This window comes from Microcaecilia unicolor, chromosome 1 (genome assembly GCF_901765095.1).
Source record: "Microcaecilia unicolor chromosome 1, aMicUni1.1, whole genome shotgun sequence".
Classification (NCBI taxonomy): Eukaryota; Metazoa; Chordata; class Amphibia; order Gymnophiona; family Siphonopidae; genus Microcaecilia; species Microcaecilia unicolor.
Genome location: NC_044031.1, coordinates 103,760,313 through 103,787,718, shown reverse-complemented (window position 1 = coordinate 103,787,718; position 27,406 = coordinate 103,760,313). Strand labels below are relative to the sequence as shown.

Genomic DNA, 27,406 nt, shown 5'->3' with positions numbered 1-27,406 from the left:
AAGCATTGGTCCTGCTTGATGGCACGGTGCTGGAAGTGCCTGGACATCTGCATCACTGGTAACCTAGAAGCGCCAGTACTGTGTGAGGAGGCAGGAAACTACAAGGCCCAGAATGCACTGCAGCAGGAAGGGAATCAGTCAGGGGAAGGACTCTAGGCAGGAGGTGAGAAGCCAGGACTTGATTGGGAAATTGAACCAGGTGTGGGAGGTTTTCTGGCAGCTTTATTAAGACAATGGTGGAAAGCTGGAGGGGGGAGATGGAAGCACTGGGAAGCTCTCTGCTGAAAAAGTGACAGCTGCACTACCCTCTGAGAAGGAAAAGTAAATGCTTTTGTTTGGCCGTTGAAACTGTGAAAGTTGAGGAACTGCTTTAAGTCTGAAAAGGGTTAAATTAGAAGACTCTGAGTAAATGCCTTTTGTTATGTTTAAGTTGAAGAAGAAAATAAGCCATGAAGGTTATGTAAATGGCAACTAATAAAGCTTTGGTTATAAGAAACCTGGTGTTGATGAACCTTGTGAAAGGAGAAGAGGAGGCAGAGAACTCCCCTGTGTTTGAGGCGGAGTCCTGGTGAATTACCAAAAAGTGTAGAGCCCAGCAGTGACTGTGTGTGACGGAAGCTAAGCAGGGTTCAGTCCTGGCTGGGTCCTGGAAGGGTGACCAGCTCACAAAGTGGTGGCAGTGGTGGGATCCATCGAAGTCCCACCGGCAGATGCGAGTACCTACCTCGGGGAGAAGCTGGCAGAGATGCTACAGGGGCACACCGCTCAGGCATCGAGGGTGCTTGCGCCAACTGTGGGATCCAGCCCAGATTCTTTCTGAGGTTCCTTCCAAGCTGGTGCAGAGATCTTGACACTGGCATCGATAGATACAGTACCGCTTTCGATGTAGGGGCGAGGAAGGTTCCTGGAGTCGGAGAGTAGGAATGTACCTTGACGCTCTTCAGGGCATGGACATAGATCCACTGAGTCGAGGCAGGCACACACTAAATCAGTACAACCCGAGTTCCATGAGTAGTCTGAATGGGACTGCTCATGTATTTCAAAGAAGGACCCATATTACTTCTCAGAGGAGTCTTCTGGGATACCTTTTGAACCCTTGCAACCTCAAGAGAGACAAAAATCTCCACCTGAGGTTATCTCTTTCACTGGTTTTATCAAGGAGATGGAGTCTGCCAATCCCGTTTGTAGGAATATACACAGGAGTACAAACTCCTAATATATATCCAGAGGAACATAGCTGACAGAACACTACTAAATAGCTATTATTCTGGACACGTTTCTAGGGGATGCGTACCTCTTATTGGCCCTTAGGCTAGCTAGCTATACTAATAAAAGGAACAATGCCACAGATGGAATATATATTATTTATTATGAATAGAAAAATAATAGTTATATAGATGTGGCAAATTGCAAAGCAGATTGCAAAAATAGCTTAGTTAACAAAATTAGATTTTCACCAAAATATATATAAAGATATATGATTATCCAATGGGCTATCTAAATGAGTGATCACACACTAATCACAGTACTGACACTTTTGCAAAATACACAGTTAGCAGCTAATTACTCACTGATCATAGTTCCTGAAATAAAACCAAACTATTACAGATAAAACCGTGGACTAGCTATCCGTTCTGACCATAGGTAGTATATCCAGTTATCTCACCTTGTTGTCTTATGGCAGACTTTTAATGGTAAAGAAGTGGATTCCTCCTCTGAGACTCAAGCTGAAGCCCCAGCGAGTCTCTCAGTCCAGTAATAAAGTCCAAGGTCAGTATTCTGGACACAGATGGCACAGTCTTTAGGAAGGCTGTGTTTCGTAGCTGAGCTAACCTTTTTGTTACAAGGTATGCAGTTCACTGTGTAGGAAATCATTCTCTTGCTCTCTCTCTCAGAGCCTTCTAACCTCCAGCAAGTCTTCTGGTGGTCTTCCTTCTATTCTCCTCCTTCAGTTCAACATTGGCATCCAAGGGTCAGATGATACCTGTGGACCAATGACAGATGGTGTAATAATGTCCAGCCAGATTCATGGTCATGAAGAAAGGCCTTTGTTATAGCAAAGAAACTGTTATCAGAAGGCACATGTAAACCTCCGTGCCGGATCCCATACTCCTGGAGCCATCCGTGTCTCTCTTCTCCATTCTTCCAGGAGATAACTGGGCTAGTTGGCAACAAATAATATGTCCTTGGATGAAGTCATCTTAGTATACCCTGCAGTAATTTTCCTTTGTAGAAAAGCTGATTTGTGATGGTTACAGATGTATTCAGGGCACAGGCTGTAGAATCCATATGGTATAACAGAATGGTTCAGGCTTGTATAGGCCCCAGACAGCAAAGGTGAGATTGCAGGTAAATACTCCTACACATTTAAGTTGGAAACAGTGAAAGAGCCCAGGGCAGAGATGTGACTGTCCTGGGCTACGAGGTCTCCTCCTAAGGAAGGAGTTGCTGTACCGTTGCACCTTATCTTGAGAATGCACTGATGAAGAACTGGGAACTTCCCTTTCGGTGCAGGTTGCACCTAAGAAGGTGGATACATAGTTCTTCATCCAAAAAGCTCCTGGATTTGAGAGGGCACAACTGCCAACTGTTCTCTGGTGGTTGAGGTCTGTTCTCATATGAGCCAGGAGCTCCAGGACTCATGCCTTGGCGCCCCCAGGTTAGAGAGGCCAGGACACTAGACTCGTTTGGGAGGAAGACTTTTTAAGCCTCTATGCTCAGTGCCTGCATCCAGTCCTACCAGCTCTACATAAGCCTTTACATGCATTCTTTGGTTCGCAGTATACTAAGTCTTTCGGATACTCTTCCACAGTAGCAGGCCGCGAGCTTCATTAGTTGGCAGTAAGCAGCTGTAGTGTAGGAAATATCTGGCCAGTGGCACAAATGACTCTTTTGATATAGCATGCAGACTCTCATGGCTGCTCGTCTCTGACCTAGAAATGGCGGTTCAGGATAGGTTGGCAGACGTTCCTTGCCAAGGTGACAACTTGTTTGGAGATAAGGTGGAAGAGGTTGCATACCTCAGAAAGAAACATATGAACACCACCCAAACTCTGTCTTGGCACTATCCAGCTGCATCCAGTTTCTTCATGGAGGTTTTCGAATGGGCCTAGACTACAAACCTACAAACCGAGGATAGATACTCGCATCTGCCGGTGGGACTTCGATGGATCCCACCACTGCCACCACTTTGTGAGCTGGTCACCCTTCCAGGACCCGGCCAGGACTGACCCTGCTTAGCTTCCGTCACACACAGTCAAAGGCATAGGTTCCTATCACCTTCCTGCTTTCTCAACAGCCCCATGCCCAGCATTCTTGGCCTCAACTGGAGTCCCAGTTGAAGCAAAGGCTTCAAGAGAGCATAGCCACAGTCCAAGTAACATCCCGGATGGCCTACCGGTAGAGGGAGGCTGAATTTTTTTCCAGCAAAGTTGGGCCCTTGTAAGCTCTGACCATTGGATTCTTCAAATAGTTTGCCTCGACTACACCCTGAATTGGCAACAAAGACCACCAAATTGCCCACAGAGAGCGCTGTCTCTCAGCACAAGTAAGGTACTTGTAGAGAAAATCTTCACCATTCTCCAGGCCAATGCGATCGAACCAATGCCACCAGGGGAAGAAGGGATAGGATTCTATACAGGTACTTCTTGTGCCCAACAAACGGGGATTTCGACCCATCCTAGACATAAATACAGATTCCCAGTCAAAGAAAGTTTGCTTTCCTTGGGCACTTTTCTCCCCATTATTGAGGAACAGGATTGGCTATGCTCTCTGGACTTAATGGATGCCTATACCCATGTTAAGATACTTTCCAGTCACAGGAAGTATCTCGGATTTTGAATAAGGAAACACCACTGTCAGTACCGCGTGCTGCCATTTGGCCTCGTGTCAGCTCCAGGGTCTTCACCAGATGTCTAGTAGTAGTAGTGGCTTACCTATGCAGACAGGGAGAGTATATGTGTTTCCTTATCTGGGTGATTGTCTGGTCAAGAGCACATAACACGAGGGGGCAACAGTCAGTGCACCTAACTATTTGGGTGTTGAAGTTACTAGGGTTTGTCATAAATTACCCTAAGTCCCTCCTTTTCCTAGGTCAGTGATTGGAATGCATAGCCTTACAAGATACATTGCAGGCTTGGGCTTGTCTTCCACAAACAAGAATAGAGACCTTAGAGTTCATCTTGTAAGTCCAAAGCAGTAAGCAGGTCATATCTCGATAAATATTGAGATAGATGGGCCACATGACTTCAACAGTGCATGTCATGGCATGGCTGCATTTGAGAGAGGCCCAGTGGACTCTAGCTTCCCAGTGGTCTCAGGTGGCTGGGAATCTAGCAGATGTAATCCAGATACCTCCAGAGTTGACTCATGCCCTTCTCTGGTGGACAATTTGGATGAATTTGACAGTGGGATTACCATTCCAAATTCCACCTCCTCAGATTGTGCTAACAATGGATGCATCCATTCTAGGATGGGGGAGCTCATGTAGATGGGCTTCATACCCAGGGAACTTGGCTCAGGAAACAGATCTTCATATCGATCTCCTCGAGCTCTGGAATATTTGGAGTGCTCTATAGACTTTCAGAGATTGTTTGCACAACCAAATTATTCTCATCCAAATGGACAACCAGGTTGCAGTGTTTTATGTAAACAAGCAGGAGGATACGGTATCCCTCCTTTGTGTCAGGAGGCCATGGGGATGTAGCAGTGGGCCCTCCTTCATAAGATGGTCCTCTGAGCCACGTATCTAGCAGGAAAAGGACAACTGCCTGGCAGACACACTGTAAGAGTGGTCTATCAACATGGGCATAGTCCGCAAGGTCTTCAGAGAGTGAGGACACCCCTTCTGTTTATTTTTGACACTCATCTCAACAACAAGGTCCTCCAGTTCTGTTCCAGGCTCAGATCATACAGCAGACTAGTGTCTGAGGCCTTTCTCCTACATTGGGGGAAAGGTCTTCTGTATGTGTATCTTCCAATATGGAGATTACTTTGCTGAAACTCAAGCAAGACCAGGGAACTGTGATTCTAATGGCCCTTATTGACCGAGGCATATCTGGTTTCCTCCTCTTCTGGAGTTGTCCTCTGAAGATCCGTGGACATTAGAATGTTTTCTGATTCTCAAAACGCAGAACGAGGGATCCCTTCTGCATCCCACCCTCCAATCCTTGGCCCTTTACAGCATGGATGTTAAGAGTGTAGAATTTGAATCTTTAGATTTACCGATGGTGGTCTCTCAAATTCTTGCTGGCTTCCAGTAAAGACTCCACTAAGAGGTGTTGACCCTTAAAATTTACACTGCAGCCCATCCATATCTATCAGCCACGATCAGGGCGTTAGACTATAGAGTATGCCTAGCACCGATTTTTCTTCCCAATTACTGGTGTTGCCACCCAATCTCAGCTAAGATTCCATAGATCCATTCCTTCAAAACAGGATTCCTTTGTGCTTATTCCACGCATATTTGAATTCCATTACCATTTTCATTTCCGCCACTTCCCGCAGAGGGCATTCCATGTATCCACCACCCTTTCAGTGAAAAATACTTCCTGATATTACTCCTGAGTCTGCCCCCTTCAACCTCACTTCATGGTCTTCTAGTTCTACCGCCTTCCCATCTCCGGAAAAGGTTTTGTTTGTGGATTAATACCTTTCAAATATTTGAACATCTGTATTATGTCACTCCTGTTTCTTCTTTCCTCCAAGGTATACATGTTCAAGTGGCAAGTCTCTCCTCGTATGGTTTGCAACACAAATCATATACCATTCTTCTATCTTTTCTTTGCACCACTTCCAGTCTTTTTACATCTTTATCAAGAAACGGCCTCCAAAACAACATAATACTCCAAGTGGGGTCTCACCAATGACTTGTAGAGGGGCATCAACACCTCCTTTCTTCTGCTGGTTATACCCCTCTCTATGTAGCCTAGCATCCTTCTGGCCACGGCCATTGCCTTGTCAACATGTTTCTTCACCTTCGGATCCTTGGACACCAACAGCACAAGGTCTCTCTCCTGAGTCAAGCTTACTAATCTCTCCCCTCCTATTCGGTATCTTTCTTTTGGGTTTCTGCACCCAAGTGCATCATTGTACTTCTTTGCCATTAAATTTTAACTGCCAGACCCTCGACCATTCTATTGGAGAATCCCTTCTCATTGTTTCTACTTCCTCCAGGGTATTCACTCTTTTGGCTATCTTTGTTCAAAAAGACAAACCTTTCCTTCCAACCCTTCAGCATTTCTCCCAGAAATATATTAAACAGAATCAGCCCCAGCATCAACCCCTGAGGAAGTCCACTTGCTCACCTTCCATTCCTCTGAGCAGATTCCATTTACCACCACTCTCTGCCACCTGTCAGTCAACCAGTTTCCTATCCGTTCACCATTTTTGGTCCTAAGTTCAGCCCTGTCATCTTATTCACAAGTCTTCTGTGGGGTACCCCATCAAAGGCTTTCCTGAAATCCAAGTAGATTACATTCTAGCGCACATCCTTCATCAGTTCTTTGGTCACCTAGTAAAACTGTCAATAAGATTCGTTTGGTAGGATTTTCCTTTGGTAAAGCCATTTTGGCTTTGGTGCCGTAACCCATTGGTTTCTAGAAAGTTAAACTATCCTTTCTTTTCAGCAGTGAACTCCATTTTTTTTTCTACCATGACGTGAGACTTACCGATTTGTAGTTTCTACTTCTCTGTTTCAATTTTGTGAAGAGGACCACATCTGCTCATCTCCAATCTCGTAAAACCTCTCCATCTCTAAAGATCTATAAATAAGTCTTTAAGAGTCTCACCAGGACCTCTCTGAGCTCCCTCAGTATCTAGGATTAATTCCATCTGGCCCCATAGCTTTGTCCATGTTCAAATTCTCCAGCATTTATAAACTCTTTCTTCTGTAAACGGCGCAGAATCCACTCCATTTCCAGATCTGGTGTGAAACCAACTCTGTAAGGGTTCATTACTGCAATTAGTGCTTATCCTCTCTGTGTAGGAGGTAAGTCCATCTCTCTACAGCCTCTAGTTGTTCGCTTCATGAGATGTTTGAAGTTAACAAAGCCTCCTGTAAAACCTCCCAACTGTGTAATGGGATCTCAACGTTGTCTTTACCTAGCTAATGAAAGCTCCTTTTGAGCCCTTTGATTCCTGTTATCTGAAGTATTTGACCTGGAAAGTTGTGTTTTGGTGGTGGTCACTTCAGCTCGCAAAGTCAGTGAACTTAAGGCCCTAGTAGTTGGACCACCTTATACTTTTACCACAATAGAATAGTTCTCTGTATGCATCTTAAGTTCCTTTCCTAAGGTGGTGTCAGAATTCCATCTTGATCAGTCAGTTGTTTTGCCAGCATTTTTCCCCAAAACCATATTCCTATCCTGGGGAGAGTTATAATGCATAGCTTAGATTGCAATCGATCCTTAGCCTTCTATCTGGAGTGGACTAAAGCCCATAGATAGTCCACCTAGCTTTTTGTTTCTTTCACGCAAACGAAATAGCTGACACAAGCTGTTATGTGACCTGAACCAAAACTGAGATACCTTTTCGAGGGATGAGTAGCCAAAAAGATCCATTATGGAAAACCCATGCTCAGAAACGTTGACAGTCCCAGGCTTGTACCCCCCCCCCCTCCCCCCCCGTTTGGTTTTGTTCGCCAGGCTGTTCTCCTTCACAGCCAGGTTTGTGGCCCACAGCAACATTTCATGGCTGGTGGCTCATTCCGGCTGCTTCTGTGATATAAGGAGTAGGAACCTGTACTCACTGTTCATATGATGCAGGGCTACCTGATTGTCTGTTAGAGTAAGCATAATTTGGTTGGACAATTGGTCTCTAAAAAACCCCCCACAACATCAGAGCATTTCAAATCACCCAGAGCTCCGGAAGTTGAATTGGTACTTTTTCTTTTGGATGTACAAGTCCCCTGGGTGTGAAACCTATCTACATTGGCCCCCTAGCCCAGAATGGATGTATTCGCGATCAGCTTCATATGGTGCGGAGAAATTTGAAATAGTAATTCCAGAATCAAAGTGGTCCAGATTGTGCTTTAGAGCAACTGGGAAGGTAGGGTCCATTGACCCAAGCTTCCCAAGAGTAGGTGCGTAATATGTACTGAAGAGGCCATATGGTCTAGCAACATCAACATCAGTCAAGCTGTGCATGTTATCTTTTGCTGCAGACTTAAGTGACAATGGCCAGCAGATTGCATCTCCTTCAAAATGCCCAGGCTTGGCAAACTCTAGAGGGTCATGTCAAAGCTCATAATGTGAGGGTGACATCAGTAGCCCACTTTGTCAGCTTCCATAGAGGAGGTTTACAAAGCCTTGACGTGGTCTTCTGTCCATACATTCACATCTCATTAACTGCCTTGAGCAGGATAACTAACATGACAGTCCTGAAGAATTGTGTTTTGGTGTCTAGAATCCAATATCACCCTTCTACGCCCAGTTTTTCTTTTGTTCCAAGCCGCACCTTCACAACTAGTATGTAAATAGTTTCAGGTTAATTGACTTTGAGGCCTCAACATTTCAAGTCCCTGTTGTCCTATCATATTGTTTTGGTATCCTGGTAGCTAGAGATTTCCACCTGTAGTATGGGTTTCTCCAAGGACAGCAGGCCAAGTATTTTCAAATATCCTCCCGCTTCCCCTTGGAGTTGTATTCTTTAGCTATTTTAACATGGCTGAGGGGCCAGGCGGGAAGGCACCAGCACATGCATGTCGGACGCAGCTAGAAATTCTATACTCATCTTGCTAGTCAAAGTCCGCACCAGGCTCTGTCAGATGACATCACCCATATATGAGAATACTTGGCCTGCTATCCTTTGAGAAGTAACTTGGCTTTATCATAGGGGCCTTTCCTAAGAAGCGGTATTGACTTATCCAGGCAGTAGGTAATATCGTATCTGCATGGTTGAGGCTGGCAGAGATGTACTGACTCTCTGTATTATTTTATTTTGTCTCTAAACAAGCATTAGTTTCAAACTTAGCTTATTTAGTTCATTCTTCTTGTATTAAAGTTTGTTCAACTGAGCATGATTAATTGTATTTTAAAGGAGCATTTGACACACAGTCCTGTAAAATGCATGAATTTTGTTTATTGTATTCCCAATTTCTTTCAGGTATTCTCCTAGTTGGACCACCTGGAACAGGAAAGACTCTTCTTGCTCGTGCTGTAGCTGGGGAAGCAGATGTTCCTTTCTATTATGCCTCTGGGTCAGAGTTTGATGAGATGTTTGTTGGCGTGGGAGCCAGTCGTATCCGAAATCTTTTTCCGTATGTCATTTCTCTAAAATGTTTGTGTGTGAGGTTATTTTGGCATTCAGAGTTGCATTAAATGCTAGGCATAACTATACTACTACTACTACTACTACTACTATTATCATTTCTATAGCGCTACAAGGCATAAGCAGCACTGTACACCATACACAAAACTATAGAATATTTATAGTAAATAATCAAGTCATAGCTTACCATGATTAGTTTGCATAAAATGATGTATGTTTACGACATCAACATTTTTAAGCATTCACTTAAATTTTGCATCCATCTGTTTATAGATATAAAAGTATGTGCAGCAGATAGCATAGCAAAGATGTCTATAATATGGTCTTTATTTTGTAGTAGTTACTGTGAATCCCTGATATAACACACTCCACAATAACATGAATCCGCATATAATGTGATCATGTCTTTGCTCCCCATTTTTTACGTACAGCTCCTTTGCAACAGACCAATTTTGGTTCAGTTGTGTTCCTATTCGTTCACCCCGCTATAATACAACCCACTTTTAATACAATGATATTTTATGGATCCCAATCGTACTGTTATATTGGGGTTCCACTGTATGGCATTGTTTTTTTTTTTCAGCTTATATAAAGCAGAGATTTGGTATGTGTATAATGAGTAGCAGTATGAAATTTACATTTATGAGCTTAAATAAAACTGCCTTGAATATGTCAAGATTTACGTTTTTAGTTTATTTGACTTTTACCTTGAACTGCATTTTATTTACTGTGAATTCTAGTGCAAGATAAGTACTCACCATGATTCATACACAAACTGTATATTCTTCTCACGACTTTTGTAATTCTTTATATTGTTACTTCATATTGTTACTATGTAAGCCGCATTGAGCCCTGCCATGGTGGGAACGCGCGGGGTACAAATGTAATAAATAAATAAATACAGGTTGCCTGACATGATTATTGCAACTTGTTTTAAAATATCTGGTGCAGTTGCACAGTGAATTAAAGTATGGTGCTTTTTGTCTTAAATCATTTGAGAAGTTTAAAGAGCCACAATACAACATAAGGTTAAATAAAATGCAAGTGTATGCTTCAGGTAGAAAGTTTCCTCAGGCTTATTTTGTTCCATTATACTTACTGTGTCAGGTTGCCTAGATTGGAACAATGTCCTGTATGTACATTATGGAACTATATAGCAGAAATCCCAAACGTGCTGCTACAATGCACTGGGGCTTTATGCGATTTCATATTAAGGAACAAGAGGAGTATCTAAAATGTATTACTCTGAGTTTTAATGAGAACACTGCTTAGGGCAGTGGTTCCCAAACCTGTCCCGAGGGCTTCCCAGCCAGTCAGGTTTTCAGGATATCTGCAATGAATATCTATGAGAGAGTTTTTGTATGCGCTGCTTTCATTGTATTCAAATATCTTATAATATTCATTGTGGTTATCCTGAAAACCTGACTGGCTGCAGAACCCCCAGGACAGATTTGGGAACCACTGGCTTAGGGTTATGTACATCCTTGCATCTTTCACTTACTCATGGGAAGAATTATTATATCAAATTCTGTATCACAAGCAGAATAAATTAGCCACTTGAGTGAGTGATGTTATCTGACAGCACCAACATGGAACAATCTCTCGAAGCGAAGAAAGATTTTTCTTATCGTGGGTGGGACTTCCTATGGAGCTGTTGCCTCACAAGCTCCTAGGTCTTTTTTTTCCATTTACTCTCATATTAAGAACATGTTCTTTCTCTCTCAGAAACAAAAGCTAAAACAATTGATTTAATAGGCCAAATCTTCCCAGTGTCTGGAGTAATGGGGTTTCAATTTTGCTGTTTATGGTACAAAATGTTGATTATAGCTGTGCTGTCTGCGACTAACCGCGATGTGTTACACAGTGGTAACTGTTGGGAGAATGAACGAACTATAATAAGCTCTGTGAGTAGTGATAATAGTAATATCAGAGTTGGAGGTAAATGGTGAAGTATCAACCTGGTGAAATTGTGGGACGGGAGTCCCTCAAGGATCTGCGCTCTCACCCTTAATGTTTAATATTTTCTTACAATCCCCTGGTTGGGTTGATAATGTTATATTTATTGTTGATGATGTGCAGTTGATCATTCCTATTAAGGATTTGTCTCAGTATAAACTAGTTCAGATCAGTAAGGGTTTGGAAAATATGATACTCTGGTTTTAATGGAATGAGTTGGTAGTAAATGACTAAATTTTGAGAATAAACAGGGATGGAGAATAATTGCCATCAGTAAAGTTGTGTATAGGGAGAAGCTAAGGTTTCATCCACTGGAGAATGCGTGAGGGACCTTGGATTTCTCATGGTTTGATTTTTACTCATGTATTGAACATGTGGTAAAGTCTATATGTTTAAATCATTTTTATTAAGAACAGTAACAGGCAAAATAATACAAATGCAGGTTTCTTTGTTATCATGTTTTGCACAATCAAATACATGAGTAACTACTCCTCTGTAACAACCCCTCCACCCCCACTCCAAAACTTAAAGCATCACATATTACATTCCTTATTCCAGTCTCAGTACCAGAAACCTGGTGGTTTAGCAGCCCTTCCCCACCCCCTTACATTTGTTAGAGGAGGGAGGTGGCCTCCCTCTTCTTCCATCGGAGCCCCTCGAAAATGGAGGCGCCCTGCCCAGTTCATCCTGGGATGCGCTAGGCGGGGCTTCACACCATATAAGGGAGTTTCTCCACCGGATCTCCAGCTCCCTTGAACTTGTGTCAGGGTGGGGGTACTTGGCGTCTGGTGGGCCCTTGCACTTCCAGCCTCTGTGTTTGACAGGTCTGGGCTTTTGACAGCCCAGACCTGTCAGACAAGTGCAGGAGGATTGTGCCTGAGTGCATGCTCAAGCACAATCCTCCCACACTTCTACCCTATGATCAGAGAGAATAACATGCTTAAATTAGCATGCTAATCTCTGATCATATGGACAGTAAAGCCCCGCACTGTTCCAGCGCTATTTTTAGAGTGCTGTTTGGAACTGCACAGGGCTTTTGATCATCTGCCCATGAATGACCAACAGAGGCAGTACATTTTGACCAGCAGTTCTACGGGATCTGTTAACAAGTCAACTTTCTCATTGTTTTGTCTAGGTTGATCCTGCAAAATGCAATAAGAAAGCATAGATAACATTAAACTATGGGATTCTCCATTTTTATGGTTGATTCATCCTGCTTGTTTGTGAGAAAGCAGAGTTGCTTATCTGTAATGGGGATTCTCAGTGGATGGCAAGATAAATCAGACACAGACCCCCCCCCCCCCCCCCCCCCCTTTGAATCTGTAGAATTGACCTGTAAACCTGTGATTCACAACCAGTCTTCAGAGCACTCCTAGCCAGTCAGGATTTTAAGATATCTATGATGAATATGCATATAAATCTGTCTCATGCATATTCATGGTAGATATGTGCAAACTTAGCTGGCTTGGGTGTGACTGGAGGACTGGGTTGAGAATCACTGCCCTAACTCTGTCATAGAGTGAAGGGACTCAGCGAACCACAAGCTGAATGGAAAGTCTTGTACATGCCTGAATATTTCATGTTAATACCATTGTTTGATATCCAGTGGTGCATCTGATTTTATCCTGCTGTTTACAGTGCTTCAGAGAATTCCTGTTACAGATTAACTTTTTGCAGATTTTTTTTTTCCCTCTGGGTTACAGTTTGTGACAGCAAAGGGCAATATTTAATTGTGTAAACATCCGTAATGGTTGCATATAGCTCCTTAATGGGATTTTTGTTGGAAAGGCATAAAACGATCATTGGCCTAGAAATTGTTAGGGTTTGGTTTAAATTACTTTTTACAATATTTTGTGTTTTATTTAGGGGAAGCAAAATCCAATGCACCTTGTGTAATATTTATTGATGAGTTGGATTCTGTTGGTGGCAAGAGAATTGAGTCTCCTATGCATCCATACTCAAGACAGACCATAAACCAGCTTCTTGCAGAAATGGATGGGTAAGTATTTCAAAGTTTATTAGAGTTTCCTTTTATAAGGAAAAACACCTCTTTCTAGTTTGTTCCTCTGTTTCCCTTTTGCCTATCTTGAGTATCTTCAGTGATGCTGAAGCAAGCCTGTAGCAGAACAGCGAAGATGTAGTATGTGTTACGTCTGTGGCCTTGACCACCCTCAGACTTACCCTGTTTCTGGGAGTCAGTGGCTGTGCTGGCTTCTGCTTGTCTCTGTGTCTGTCTCTGTCTTAGTTTCTCTCTGGCTCTGTGTGCTGATTGCCCTACTGAACCTCACCTGTGTGGGCTATGCCTTTTCCAAGATGGCTGCTGCCGACTCCTCTATGCCAGTATCCAAGATGGCTCCCGCTGGGCTGACTTCTCTGTGTGTCAAGCCTCTGTTTGGATGCAAGGTGATTGCTGCAGCTGTGCCTCTGGTGTGGAAGGGCTTTATTAATCACTTAGAGACTACAGCCCTGGCCTTTGCATTTCATCTAAGGGCCCTGGTGTATAGAGTGCTCTGTACACTGTTTCAGTCTTTGCTCTGTGTGAGTTTCTATGTTTGACTAGATAGCTTAGGCACCGTGTGGCTTGTTAGCCTGTGTATAGCTTTGCTAGTTCTCTGTGTTTGTTCCTAGTGTTAGACTAGCCAGCTTAGGCACCGTGTGGCTTGTTAGCCTGTGTATAGCTTTGCTAGTTCTCTGTGTTTGGTCCTAGTGTTGACTAGCCAGCTTAGGCACCGCTTGGCTTGTGAGCCTGTGTATAGCTTTGCTAGTGCTCTGAGTTTGTTTCCAGTGTATGACTTGTTAGCTTGGGCACAGCTTTGTTGTTAGCTGGTGTATAGCTTTACTAGTCTCCTGAGTTGCCTAGTGTATGTTTCTTGTGTATGACTGGTTTGCCTGGGCATAGCTTTCCTATTAGCTTGGGTACAGTCTACTAGTCCTTGTGTCTAACCTGCCGACTGCCAGAACCGGACATTCCCTGCCTGGCTGCCTTGCCTTCGCCGAGGTGCCAGGGGGCACTCCTGGATCCTCATTCCTGCTGTTCCTGCTTGCAAGTTCCAGTTCCGGTTTTTCCTGTAAGACCTGCCGGCCGCCCGAACCTGAGGGCTCAACCCTCGGGGAAAGGTGGTCAAGCGTAGGTGAAGCCTAGGTCCAGTGTGTTCCAGTCTAGCGGGTTCTGGTCCAGCGGGTTTTACTCCTGTATGTTCCAGTCCAGTGGGGCCCTCCAGTGTGTTCCAGTCCAGCGGGCTCCACTCCAGTGCGCACCCGTCCGGTGCGTTCCAGTTCCGTGTATTCCTGTGTAGAACTCCAGTCCGGGGTTCCGGTCCAGTTTTGTCTTATCTCTACCTTGGAGGTGATCTTGCCTGCCACTGCCGCTCCACGGTAGTGGCCCATTGACTCACAACCCAGTGCTCCCGGGGAGGAAGCCTGACAAGTATGCCAAGGTCCTCGAGCACGCGACAGTATGAAAGCAAAAATGTTACAGTGACTTTTGGCGCTTTACAGTAAGTGGTTGATCTTGTTTTTTTGCTTTCATACTACGAGCCTTCACTCGGAGTTTAGCAGCTCGTATTAGTTTGCACTTGCCTCAACACATGGAACGTTGTGCTAGCTTTTTCAGTGAACATTTCAAGTGGATAATTTTATTGAATCCAAGAGACTCCTGATGCAGGCCTTATTGGCCGAAACAACTGTATCGAGTCTCGTTTGTCCTACAATAAACTGTTAATCATCTGAAGCATCGTCTACTTATTCTCTCTACTTATTCTCGAATCATCTTCGCTGTTCTCTTACATACTCTATATTTTTTCAAAGATTTGTTTCTTCTGTGTACACGTCGGCTGAAGTAAGCCTTCCATTTCTTTCTATTTTACTTTTGGTGATTTTACTTTAAAACCTAAATCCCCAAATGTTCACTGTTTATTTTTAGCTTTAAACCCAACGAAGGCGTTATCATCATTGGAGCAACAAACTTTCCTGAAGCTTTAGATAAGTAAGTATAAAATCAAGCTGGACAAGTAGTTTGTTATGTAGTGTTTGTCAGGCATTCATTGTGTATATTTCAATCATATTCTTACTCCCCAATGTATTCAGTTAGATGGTAATTTTTATAAACAATTTTCATAGTTAAATACCAATTTACATGCATAAATGGGCTCTTATAAATATCAACGGAGTAGAGGAGTGGCCTAGTGGTTAGAGCACCAGTCTTGCAATCCAGAGGTGGCCGGTTCAAATCCCACTGCTCATCCTTGTGATCTTGGGCAAGTCACTTAACCCTCCATTGCCTCAGGTACAAACTTAGATTGTGAGCCCTCCTGGGATAGAGAAATATCCAGTGTACCTGAATGTAACTCACCTTGAGCTACTACTGAAAAAGGTGTGTGAGCAAAATCTAAATAAATAAATAATAATAAATAACGTGCATGAAAGTACACACTGAGGCTCATTTTCAAAGCACTTAGCCCTCCCAAAGTTCCATAGAAACCTATGGAACTTAGCCTCCCAAACTGCTTTGAAAATATGCCTCACTGTGACATAATGTTGCATACTTTGCCTGTAGGCAGAGGATGGGCATAGTTCGAAAGCGCATCTGTACGCGCTTGCTAGCACAATCCAGTTGTGGGCATTTACACCTCTTCAAGAACAGGTGGAAGTATCCTCACTTCCAAAGTAGGCACAGTTTTATGTTGCTTATACTAGTCTCTTTATAAAACATTGCCTAATTAGGTGCCAGTTTGTCCTTTTAAACCAGACATCTAGTTGTAAAATTCTTCTCCTTTTGCTAAAATTCACTGCTATACTGCTTTCCCTTTAACGACTGGCCTCAGAATCCATCTTAGGTTGGTATTACTCATAATCTAAATGAGTTCTTGAAGATCTTCTGACCACTTTCATTAATTTTTTTGTATAGAAGGGTTGAGTGAATCTTTTAGAATTATTTGATAGATGAGGTTTGAATGTCATTTTGAGAAGTTTTGTTTTTAATGTTGAGTTTAAAATAATGTGTGGAACAGTGATTCTGTCCATATTGACATTGAGCTGTCCTGTCCAAACTACTGAAAAATCCAGATTTATTTCCTAAATGTGTATCATTTTTGTAGTAGAAGTCTTTTGCAGTTGGTAATGTAGCAGGGCAGCTATAGAAAAGTATTTGTAATATAACAGAAACAACCAGTAATATGGTGATATTGCAGCACTAATATGATTTTCCTATTAAACTCACTAATTGTGCCGATTGGTCGTTGTGTCCTGGTACTGTTTTGCCATTGTAGCACTGCATACATTGTCCCTATCCTGTCAAGATAAAATTAATCAGACTATAAGAAGTGTAGGGTGAGATAAATAATACCTAGGGCAACAAGTACCCACAGATTACTTATACCAAGATTCCCTGATGCATAAGTCTGCCTAGACTCACTAGCTCTGTCTAGGGTGAGATACAGGAATCTTGCTTCTGGCACCTCTCAGGTGTTTTGGTGTGTAGAGTGAAAAAGAAAGACACAGCTGATAGATATATATATATATTAGCTTTATTATGGACTAGTAAAAAAGGCCCGTTTCTGACATAAATGAAACGGGCGGCTAGCAAGGTTTTCCTCGGAGTGTGTGTGTTTGGGAGAGTGTATGTGAGAGTGAGTGTTTGAGAGTCAGAGTGAAAGTGTGAGTCCAATCCATGCTCCTCTGTCACCTGGCCCCTCCATTCATCCCTATCCAGCAATTCCGCTGTCTCCCTGAGGCCTGCCCTGCAATCCATATGCATCCATGGCCATCTGTCCCCTCCATTCATCCCTATCCAGCAATTCCCCTCTCATGAGTCCTGCCCTTCCAATCCATGCCCATCCATGCTCCTTTGTCACCTGGCCCCCTGCATTTTTCCCTATCCAGCATTTCCCCTCTCTGCCTGAGGCTTGCCCTGCAATCCATATCCATCCATGGCCATCTGTCCCCTCCATTCATCCCTATCCAGCAATTCCCCTCTCCCTGAGTCCTGCCCTTCCAATCCATGCTCCTCTTTCATCTGGCCCTCCATTCATCCCTATCCAGCAATTCCCCTCTCTGCCTGAGGCCTGCCCTGCAATCCATATGGATCCATGCCCATCTGTGCCCTCCATTCATCCCTATCCAGCAATTCCCCTCTCCCTGAGTCCTCCCCTTCCAATCCATGCCCATCCATGCTCATCTGTCACCTGGCCCCTCCATTTTTCCCTATCCAGCATTTCCCCTCTCTGCCTGAGGCCTGCCCTGCAATCCATATCCATCCATGGCCATCTGTCCCCTCCATTCATCTCTATTCAGCAATTGCCGTCTCCCTGAGTCCTGCCCTTCCAATCCATGCCCATCCATGCTCATCTGTCACCTGGCCCCTCCATTTTTCCCTATCCAGCAATTGCCCTGTCTCCCTGAGGCCTGCCCTGCAATCCATATCCATCCATGCCCATCTGTCCCCCTCTATTCATCCCTATCCAGCAATTTCCCTCTCTCCCTGAGTCCTGCCCTCCCAATCCATGGCCATCCATGCTCCTCTGTCCCCTGCCCCCTCCATTCATCCCTTTCCAGCAATTGCCCTCTCTCCCTGAGCCCTGCCCTCCCAATCCATGCCCCATCCATGCTCCTCTGTCCCCTGCCGCCTCCATTCATCCTTTTCCAGCAAGTCCCCTGTCTCCCTTCCATGACCCCCCCTTGCATCCATGCTCCTCTCTCTCCCATGTCCCAGCCTGGGCCGCCCTCTTCTTCACCCCCCCCCCTTCGCATCCATGGTGTCGTTTCTCCCCTGCCCTCCCGCTCCCATTGTTTTTCTTTTGTGGCCACCCTCTTCGCTCCCCCCAACATGGTTTTTATTTTTTTTTTCTTGTTTTTAAATGTACCTCCGTGGCGGTTCCGGCAGCGAAGCATCAGCGAAGGAGGCGGTGCTCCCGACGTCTAGGTTTCCCTTCGCTGTGTTCCGCCTTCTTTTGACGTCATCCTTGACGTCAGAAGAAGGCGGAACACAGCGAAGGGAAGGCTAGACGTTGAGAGCGCCGCCTCCTTCCCTGACGCTTCGCTGGCGAGCGTTGCGATTGGATGAGTGTCATTGCTCCGCCCTCGACGTCATCACGTTTGACGCTCGTGGGCGGGCAGACACAATGCGATCTCACCCCCTTCACTTTTGGCTAACAGAGGCTTCATTCGAACGTTGGAGGTGCGTTTTATATAGAGAGATAAGAAAATAGAAATACTCTGCGCTAGCTTATGCAATAAAAATCCCTTACTGATATGAGCACTACCGAAAATATATTGTCTAAACTACACTCTGATTATCCTGAGACTAAGTACGGTAATGATTAGAACAGTACAAATGATAACCTAATAATCCTTATGAAACTTATCACATCTTATGCAAAATACACATTAGCTGCTTTCCCTGTCCAAGAGCTGACATAAACCAGTCGTACTTAGATAAAACCACTGCCTAACCCCAGACCAGGTAATATATCACTGTGATCTTACCACGTTGTCGTGATGACGGCTTCAGATAAGACCGGAGCAGAATCTCCCCAGACGCTATTTTAGCTGTCTGTGTCTTTTGTAGTGCAGGTCTTTATCAGCCCACGTAGGTTCCCGTCACTCCTTTGGTTATCAGAGCCAATATCTCTGCCACAGGTATTTGCACCAGGATGCAGGTCACGAGGTTGGTATCATACAAAGTCTCTGGCTTCCCCCGAGCCTTGCTGGATCTCTCGGGTCCTCTTACCAGTTGCCCCTCTTCCAAGGGTCCCCGACTCACTAACTTACTTCTGTTCCCGCTTTCCCCGTACCTCTCGGTCAGGTGACGGTAGGAACCAATCATGATCTTGTCCAGTTCAGTACATGGCAAGAAGAGTTCTTGTTTTGTGACCTTGGAGAATGGTAACTTCTGGAGCCATGTCTGCCTCCCTACTCCGTTCTCAGGGTGATAGAAGGGGGTGTTTAGAACACAGACTGTCCTTGGCTTTAGCAAGCCTGTCAGTGATTTTCCACAAGTTGAAGCTGGATCTTGCTGACACAGAGATGTTGCAGCAGCCATCTTATTATACCAAGATGTCATAGGCTTGTATAGGCCCAGACCAGCATAGGCTAGATCACAGGGAAATACCCCTACAGAAGTGTGCATTTCTTTACTGAATTGTCTTTTGCTCTCCAGTGCTTTAATCCGACCTGGTCGTTTTGACATGCAAGTTACAGTTCCCAGGCCAGATGTCAGAGGCCGAACAGAAATCTTAAAATGGTACCTTAATAAGATAAAGTTTGATCAGTGTAAGTATCATATAATTTGAAAATGTGAATGTTTCCTTTATTAGAAAGAAAAGAAGGCTCGGTAGAAACTTTGAAGTTTGCTCATTTTTTTTTTGTAATAATTTAATGAAGATGTCTAATGGTATTTCTGTAAATACAACTATTTTTTTAAAATGAAGTTTCATTCTTAATTTACAATCAAAAATATAATAACAAATGAATATAAAAGCAAAAACCTCTCTTACACGAACTGCATGATACCTGATTATAGTACTATATTCCTGGAAGTGCATATTATGAGAAAGGGAAAAAGCCTCTGCGCCTCAACCTCCACCCAGTATATATTCTTAAGATATGGAGGAAATAACACGAGTCAAATTTTCTTCATCGACGTAAAAAGCCCTTTTCTGTTTTAATCTTGCTAAAAACTTCACAGGAAGATCTTATTATTCATGGATTAAAAAAAAGTGAAAAGAGCACTTAGCTTTAGACTCCTATAATTAATAGTAGACACAAAAGTGCAGGAAAAGTCAGTCACACCTACTGTGGCCAGAGTTTTGCTACCGTGGGCTGTCTCAAGGCTTGCATGACAAATCAGTAACACTGAGCACAACTCGTCTTCAATACACCATGTATGTACAGGAATAATACTATATCAAGTATCTTGCAGTTCATATAAGAGAGGTTTTTGCTTTTGTGTTTCTGTGAACTAGATACTCTCTTATCTTCTTTTTGATCAACATAAGAAATGAACATCACAGAAATACAACTTTCCTGGGGAATCAAAGGCAAAAAAGGCAAATTACGAAAAGACAAACAAACCAATATTCAAAATGATTTAACCAGCCAGGAACAGCCACTAACTGGTTTAAATAGCTTGTTTGTGACTATCCAGTCATTTTCAGCTGCACTTAATGGTTATCTGTACTAAAATGGCCAGCTTGTGGGCCTTCCAGTGGCAGAGTTGGGTTTAAGTGCGATATTCAGCCCCTCTCCGCATAAGTAACCCGCTTAAATCAGGCTGCATAAATAGCAGTCCTCTTTAAGTTGTTTGGCTTATTCAATCAAGGGTCAAATATTGACTTAACTAGCTATTTGTTATCCAGCTCAACCCCCCCCACCCCCCAGATATTCCATGTTGAAGCCCAGACAGAGCCTGGCATTGAATATCCAGGAATAGTGCTGGGGGTGGGCAGCAAAAGCTCACCACTGCTGGCTGACTATCGACGGGAGGTGGGTAGGAGAATTAAGTCCACATTAAGGGGAGGAAAAAGGAGTACCATTAAAAAGAAAAAGACATAACTACTAATTCACCTGAAAGAAAAATAGAGAATAGAATCCCCCAACTAGGAAACAATTCTTAATAAACCCTGTAACCCTTACTTTTGCTTAGGGGCTGCAATACATTTCTGCAGATATGATATATCATGATAAACATCTCTCCTGTCCTGAAACAGGATCAAACAATGGCATGGAAACCCTTAAAATAAATTTCCCCAAGTGCCAAAATGTTAGGGCAAGAAATTGCTTTCTGCGATTCTGAATGGAGCATGACACATCTAGAAATATCTGAATGGGCTGACCACAAAACACATTTTTATCTTTGAAATAAGCTTTCAGAACCATCCTTTTCTAAATCAGAAGTAACAAATAAAGTAGCTTGGACTAAGATATTATCCTGTGAGTCCTCAAGGAAGGCAGTCAAATCAAAATCCTCTTTAGAGGGTGAAACTGCACTTATCTCCCCTAAAGGCCTTACCACAGATTTTGACAAATAAAAACTCTTATAATAGCAACTATGTCAGGGGTTTTCAAGTACAGAAACTCTTTAAATATTTCCTAAATAACATTTCAGAGCATATTAAGTGTGTCCTTAGACAATTAAGAAACCTATCACCCAGAGGAGCAAGAAACACTAATTCAGAAGATCAAAAATTGTAAAGGTTTCTAGTATTACTTTGGATATCCGATAGTGGAGAAAAAAATCCCTCAGCTGGCTACATAAAGCTCCTTGACAATCTGTCTTGAGCAAAAGGCAAACCATCACAGGTCAAAAGAACTCCACTTAAAAAGTGTAAGTATACATCTCTGTTCCTCGACCACCGCATCTTTCCAGATGGCTATCTCCATGTGGTGGTCATAAGTATATAAGTATTGCCGTACTGGGACAGACCAAAGGTCCATCAAGCCCAGCATCCTGTTTCCAACTGACAAGATCCCAAAAAAGTACAAAATATTTATACTGCTTGTCCCAGAAATAGTGGGATTTTCCCCAAGTCCAATTTAATAATGGTCTATGGACTTTTTCCGTTAGGAAGCTGTCCAAACCTTTTTTTAACTCTGCTAAGTTAACCGCCTTTACTACATTCTCTTGGCAGTGAATTCCAGAGTTTAATTACACGATGAATGAAGAAATATTTTCTCTAATTTGTTTTAAATTTAGTACTTTGTAGTTTCATCGCATGCCCCCAGTCCTAGTATTTTTGGAAAGAATAAACATTGATTCACGTCTGCCCATTCCACTCCACTTATTATTTTATAGACCTCTATCATATCTCCCCTCAGCCGTCTTTTCTCCAAGCTGAAGAGCCCTAGCCACTTTAACCTTTCCTCATAGGGAAGTCATCCCGTTGCCTTTATCATTTTTGTCGCCCTTCTCTATACCTTTTCTAATTCCATTATATCTTTTTGAGATTTGGTGACCAGAATTGCACACAGTATTCAAAGTGCAATCGCACCATGGAGCGATACAAAGGCATTATAACATCCTCATTTTTGTTTTCTATTCCTTTCCTAATAATACCTAACATTTATTTGCTTTCTTAGCCGCAGCAGCACACCGAGCAGAAGGTTTCGTATCATCAATGATGACACCTAGATCCCTTTCTTGGTTAGTGACTCCTAACATGGAACCTTGCATCACGTAGCTATAATTCGAGTTCCTATTTTCCATATGCATCACTTTGCACTTGCTAGCATTAAATGTCATTTGCCATTTAGACGCCCAGTCTTGTAAGGACCTCTTGTCATTTTTCACAATCCTCCCGCGATTTAACGACTTTGAATAACTTTGTATCATCAGCAAATTTAATTACCTCACTGGTTACTCTCATCTCTAGGTCATTTATAAATATGTTAAAAAGCAGTGGTCCCAGCACAGACCTCTGTGGAACCTCACTAACTACCCTTCTCCATTGAGAATACTGATGAGGAACAGAGAAGTATCTTCTGATGCAGTTGTTCACAAAACAGGAACTCCCTGTCAACTTTTGATTTTCATTTATCAAGTGAAGAGAAAGCGAAGTTACTCACTCTATAGCAGATGTCCTCAGAGGACAGCGGGACTAGTATTCTCACATGTGGGTGACAGCATCCAATGGAACCCCGCTGTGGATTCTTTCCAACGTTCTATTTAAGGAGCTTTTGGCAGCATCCAACCACGCATGTGCAAGTTCCTTCTGCCCAGAGAGCGTGCACAGGACCCGCAATACAATATCCAAGCAAAAGAATACAACTACTAGTGGAGGTGGGTGTGTGAGAATATTAGTCCTGCTGTCCTTGGAAAACACTTGCTACAGGTGAGTAATTTGCTTTCTCAGAGAACAAGCAGGACTTAGTTTCTCACATGTGGGAATCCCTAGTAATCATGCTCACCAAAAACAACAACCCAAGGACAATAGGGACTTGCAACGGCAAAGCCAACCAGAAACCAATCAACCTGAACCTATATACAGACTTGTTGGGAAGGTGCACCCTAAAACAGAATAAAAATGGGCCTAGGAGGGTGGAGTTGGATTCTAGACACCAAGCAAATTCTGCAGGACTGCCTGACCAAACTGGTTGTTGTGTTGGATGTGCTTCTCAAAGGAGTAATGAGAGGTGAATGTGTGGACTGAAGACCATATTGCTTCTCTGCAAATCTCAAGTGAGCTATGACATGACCTTCAAGAGTCAGCCCAGCCTCGCCATAAGTGAAAAGAGATGCGATCTGCTAACCAGTTGGATGAAGTGCTTTTACCGATGACTGCCCCCATCCTGTTTCAATCAAAAGAAACAAAAGCTAGGTGGACTGTCTGTAGGTTTCAGTCCACTCCAGATAGAAGTCCAAGCTGTGCAGTAAAATTTTCAGGATAGGCATGAAGTTTTAGGAAGAATGTTGGCAGTACGATTGACTGATTAAGATGGAACTCTTGACACCAGCTTAGGAAGAAACTTAGGGTGTGTGAGAAGAATTAGCTTGTTATGACGAAACCTTGTGTAAGGTGGATCCACTACTATGGCTTGAAGCTCACTGACTGTGCAAGCTGAAGTATCTGCCACCAAATGCAAGATGACAGAAGTACTTCAGATGACAGAAGTCAAAAGGAGCCGTCATCATAAAGGTGAGGTTGCATGACACAGCGGGAGGTTTGACAGGAGGCTTTGACAACAACAAACCTCTCATAATGTGATCAACTAGAGGCTATACAGAGATGGGGTTACCACTTATCTGGTGATAGTAAGCACTGATTGTACTGAGGTGAACCCTTGCAGAGCTGGTTTTCAGACTAGAGAGAGAGGTGTAAGAGGTATACAAGCAGGTTTTGTGTAGGGCAAGTGAGAGGATTTAGGGTCTCTGCCCTCACACCAGATGGCAAACCTCCTCCATTTTAAAGTATAACATCTCTTTGTGGACTCTTTCATGGCAGCCAGGAGGATTTTGTGGACACCCTTAGGCAGCTGCAGAGATGTAAATTCTGTTATTTCAACATCCAGGCTGTGAGGTCCAAGGGCTTAAGGTTGGGATGCAGAAAAGACCTCTCGTTCTGCATGACGAGGGTCATAAAACAGTCAACCGCCACAGTTCTTCAGAGGATAACTCCAGAAGAAGAGGGAACCAGATTTGCCTTGGCCAATAAGGCGATTAGAATCATGGTCCCCCGATCCTGCTTGAGTTTTAGTAAAGGTTTCCCTAACAGAGGGTTGGGTGGATGCACATACAGGAGGTCCTGCCCTCTAATCCAGGAGGAACACATTCAACACTAGTCTGTCGTGTGACCTGAGCCTGGAGCAGTACCGAGGGACCTTGTTGTTCAGATGAGTGACAGATAGGTCCACTCTCTGAAGTTCTTGTGGGCTATGCCCATCTTGAGAGACCACTTGTGTGGTTACATCACCCTGCTCAGCCTGTCTACCATACAGTTTCTTTTCCTGCCAGTTATGTGGCCCGGAGCTTCATGCTATGACTGATGGCCCATTGCTACATCCCAACGGCCTCCTGACATAAGGGGTAGGATCATGTACCCCCCTGCTTCTTGATGTAGTACATGGCAACCTAATTGTCTGAATTAGGACAATTTGGTTTCTCAGCTTATCTCTGAAAGCCTTCAGAGCATTCCAGATTGCCTGTTGCTTTAGGAGATTGATTTGGAGCTTGGGTTCCTGAGTGGACTAAACCCCTGGGTATGAAGCCCGTCTACGTGGGTCCCCCATCCTAGGGTGGATGCATCTGTAGTCAGAACCTTATGGGGCAGAAGAAGGAATAGGAGTCCCTGGGTTTAACTGGGTGAAATCATATACCAGAGAAGTGACTGAGCTAACTCCAGAGTATTCATAATGGCATCTACAAGGTTCCTCAATGGCCTTAAATCACTGGGAAGCAAAGGTTCATTGGGCGCTCCTTAAATGGAGGTGGTGTCATGGGAGTGGCATGCATTGTGGAGGCCTTGTGGCCCATCAACCTCAACATCTGCCAAGCTGTGATTTGCTGTCTGTCCTGAACCTGAGTGGAGATGGAAACAAGGGCATGGGCGGATGATTGTAACATACATAGTAACATAGTAGATGATGGCAGAAAAAGACCTGCATTGCCATCTAGTCTGCCCAACAAGATAAATTCATATGTGCTACTTTTTGTGTATACCTTACCTTGATTTGTATCTGTCATTTTCAGGGCACAGACCGTATAAGTCTGCCCAGCACTATCCCCGCCTCCCACCGCCCAATCTCGGCTAAGCTTCTGAGGATCCATTCCCTCGGAACAGGATTCCTTTATGTTTATCCCATGCATGTTTGAATTCCGTTACAGTTTTCCTAATTGTATGAAGGGCAGTATATCAAGATTAAATAAACTAAACTAAACTTGAACCTGAACTGTGTCTAACAGGACTCCAGTGTACTCCAATTGCTGAACTGGGAGCAGATGGGACTTGGGATACTTGATGATGAACTCTAGTAGCTTCAACACATGGACTGCTGAGCTTCATTCTGTGATGTCCAATCGTCCAAATAGGAAAACACATATACTCCCAGTTCGTGTAGTCCTCATCAGTCAGGTTGTGGACTTCTAAGATGGGCTGGAATGGTTCCATGGCTGGCGCAAGCCATTTTCGATGCCTCTGCACAGTGCTGTAGCAGAACACACTCCAGCTCCTAGAGCATAGCCCAGATCTGGACTTAGGAGTGCCAAAAGGTTTCTCATGCTGGGTCTCTCTGCTTTTCTGGATTCTTTTCTGCATTTTCAAACAAAGAATACAGAGGCCTCATGGTCTGGATCCAAGCATGACACACACCAGCTATGGGGATCAGTCTCAGAGATTACTCTGTTTAATTGGATAGATTGCTTAAAGCCACTGGAACCTTCTGAGATATAAGGGGAAAAGTAGCCAATGTGAAATCAAATGACTCGGTGTGAGACGGAATCTAGCTGAAGGAAAAAATGAGGGCAAAGGAACCCCTTAAGTGCTCAGGCCTCAGGAACTATGAAAATAAAGAAAACCTAAACTTGCTGCAAAAGGGAAGGGAAAAAATAAGAAACTAAGTGATGAGAAGAAAAAAGTACTGCAAGGGAAGGCACAATGAATTAAAAAAAAATGACTGAAAAAGTTTGATGCACTAAGAAAAGACCAGGAATGTGATAACCTCTCTGCTCTTTGGAAAACTAGAGATTGCAGGTCCCGCACGCTCTTGCTAGGCAGGAAGGCACTCACGCATGCGCGATTGGATGCTGTCAAAAGCTTCTTAAGATAATAGAACACTGGGTAGCATCCGCACCAGGGCTTTGTTGGATGACATCACGCACATGTGAGAAACTAAGTCCTGCTTATCCTTGGAGAGTAAGAATTATGATGCAGAAGCCCTGAAGATGTTAGATGGCTATGAGATGCATCAAAGTACACTGAATGCATTATATTCTGGCAGACATGAACTCTTCCTGTTTTGTGTATTCAAGATCATGCACCTTATTTTCTTTCCACCAAATGGTTTAGTTATACTTTTTAAATGGAGTTTTTTTTTAACCTGTGATGGTCTGGCTTTAGCTCAAGACGGATTGTCAAGGAGCTTTATGTAGCCAACTAAGGTCTTTTTCTCCACTATTTAATATGAATTCTAAGTAATTGAAGGGTACTTATTGACTGATCTTCTATATCCAAATAATACTAGAAACATTTACAATTTTGATCTTCAAAATTAAGAAACCTCATTCTAAGCTTAGGAAAAAAAAATTCCAACATCTCAGTTTTATGATGCAATCTCAGGATATCCCTAACAGCGGAGACATTTACTACCTGCAAGATTTGTCCAATCTAGAGATGTTTTGTTGCAAGTCAGTGAAATTTACATACACATTTTCAGAAAAGAAACATAATTGAACCACGTTCCCCTTCATCATATCTTGTCTCCTAGAGACAATTTTCCAAATATCAATTAATAAGTCTTCCCCCTCAGATAGCATCCTTGGAGTAGGTTCACCATCATGTACAAAGGAAGTATCTTAGGGGGCCTTTTTAAAAAGCCACGTTAGCGTTTTTAGCTCACAGTAAAAATGAACTGGCGGTAAATGCTAGCGTGGCTTTGTAAAAGACCCCCTTAGGTGGCTAACTAGTCTTAGAAAATGAGGCATGAAAGGGTACCCTGTCAGCCCCTTGAGTCAGACCTTTGGTCTGTCCCAGTGTGG

At 43.4% G+C, this 27,406-nt stretch overlaps 1 protein-coding gene across 1 annotated transcript in view; it reads left to right on the top strand.

The window, feature by feature from the left end:
* The window catches only part of YME1L1 (YME1 like 1 ATPase), a 141,074-nt gene that overhangs the window by 102,098 nt on the left and 11,570 nt on the right, over positions 1–27,406 (top strand). The window contains 4 exon segments of the mRNA XM_030199278.1: positions 9,103–9,255; positions 13,090–13,222; positions 15,146–15,208; positions 19,379–19,491. Coding sequence (XP_030055138.1) covers positions 9,103–9,255; positions 13,090–13,222; positions 15,146–15,208; positions 19,379–19,491 — 462 coding nt within the window.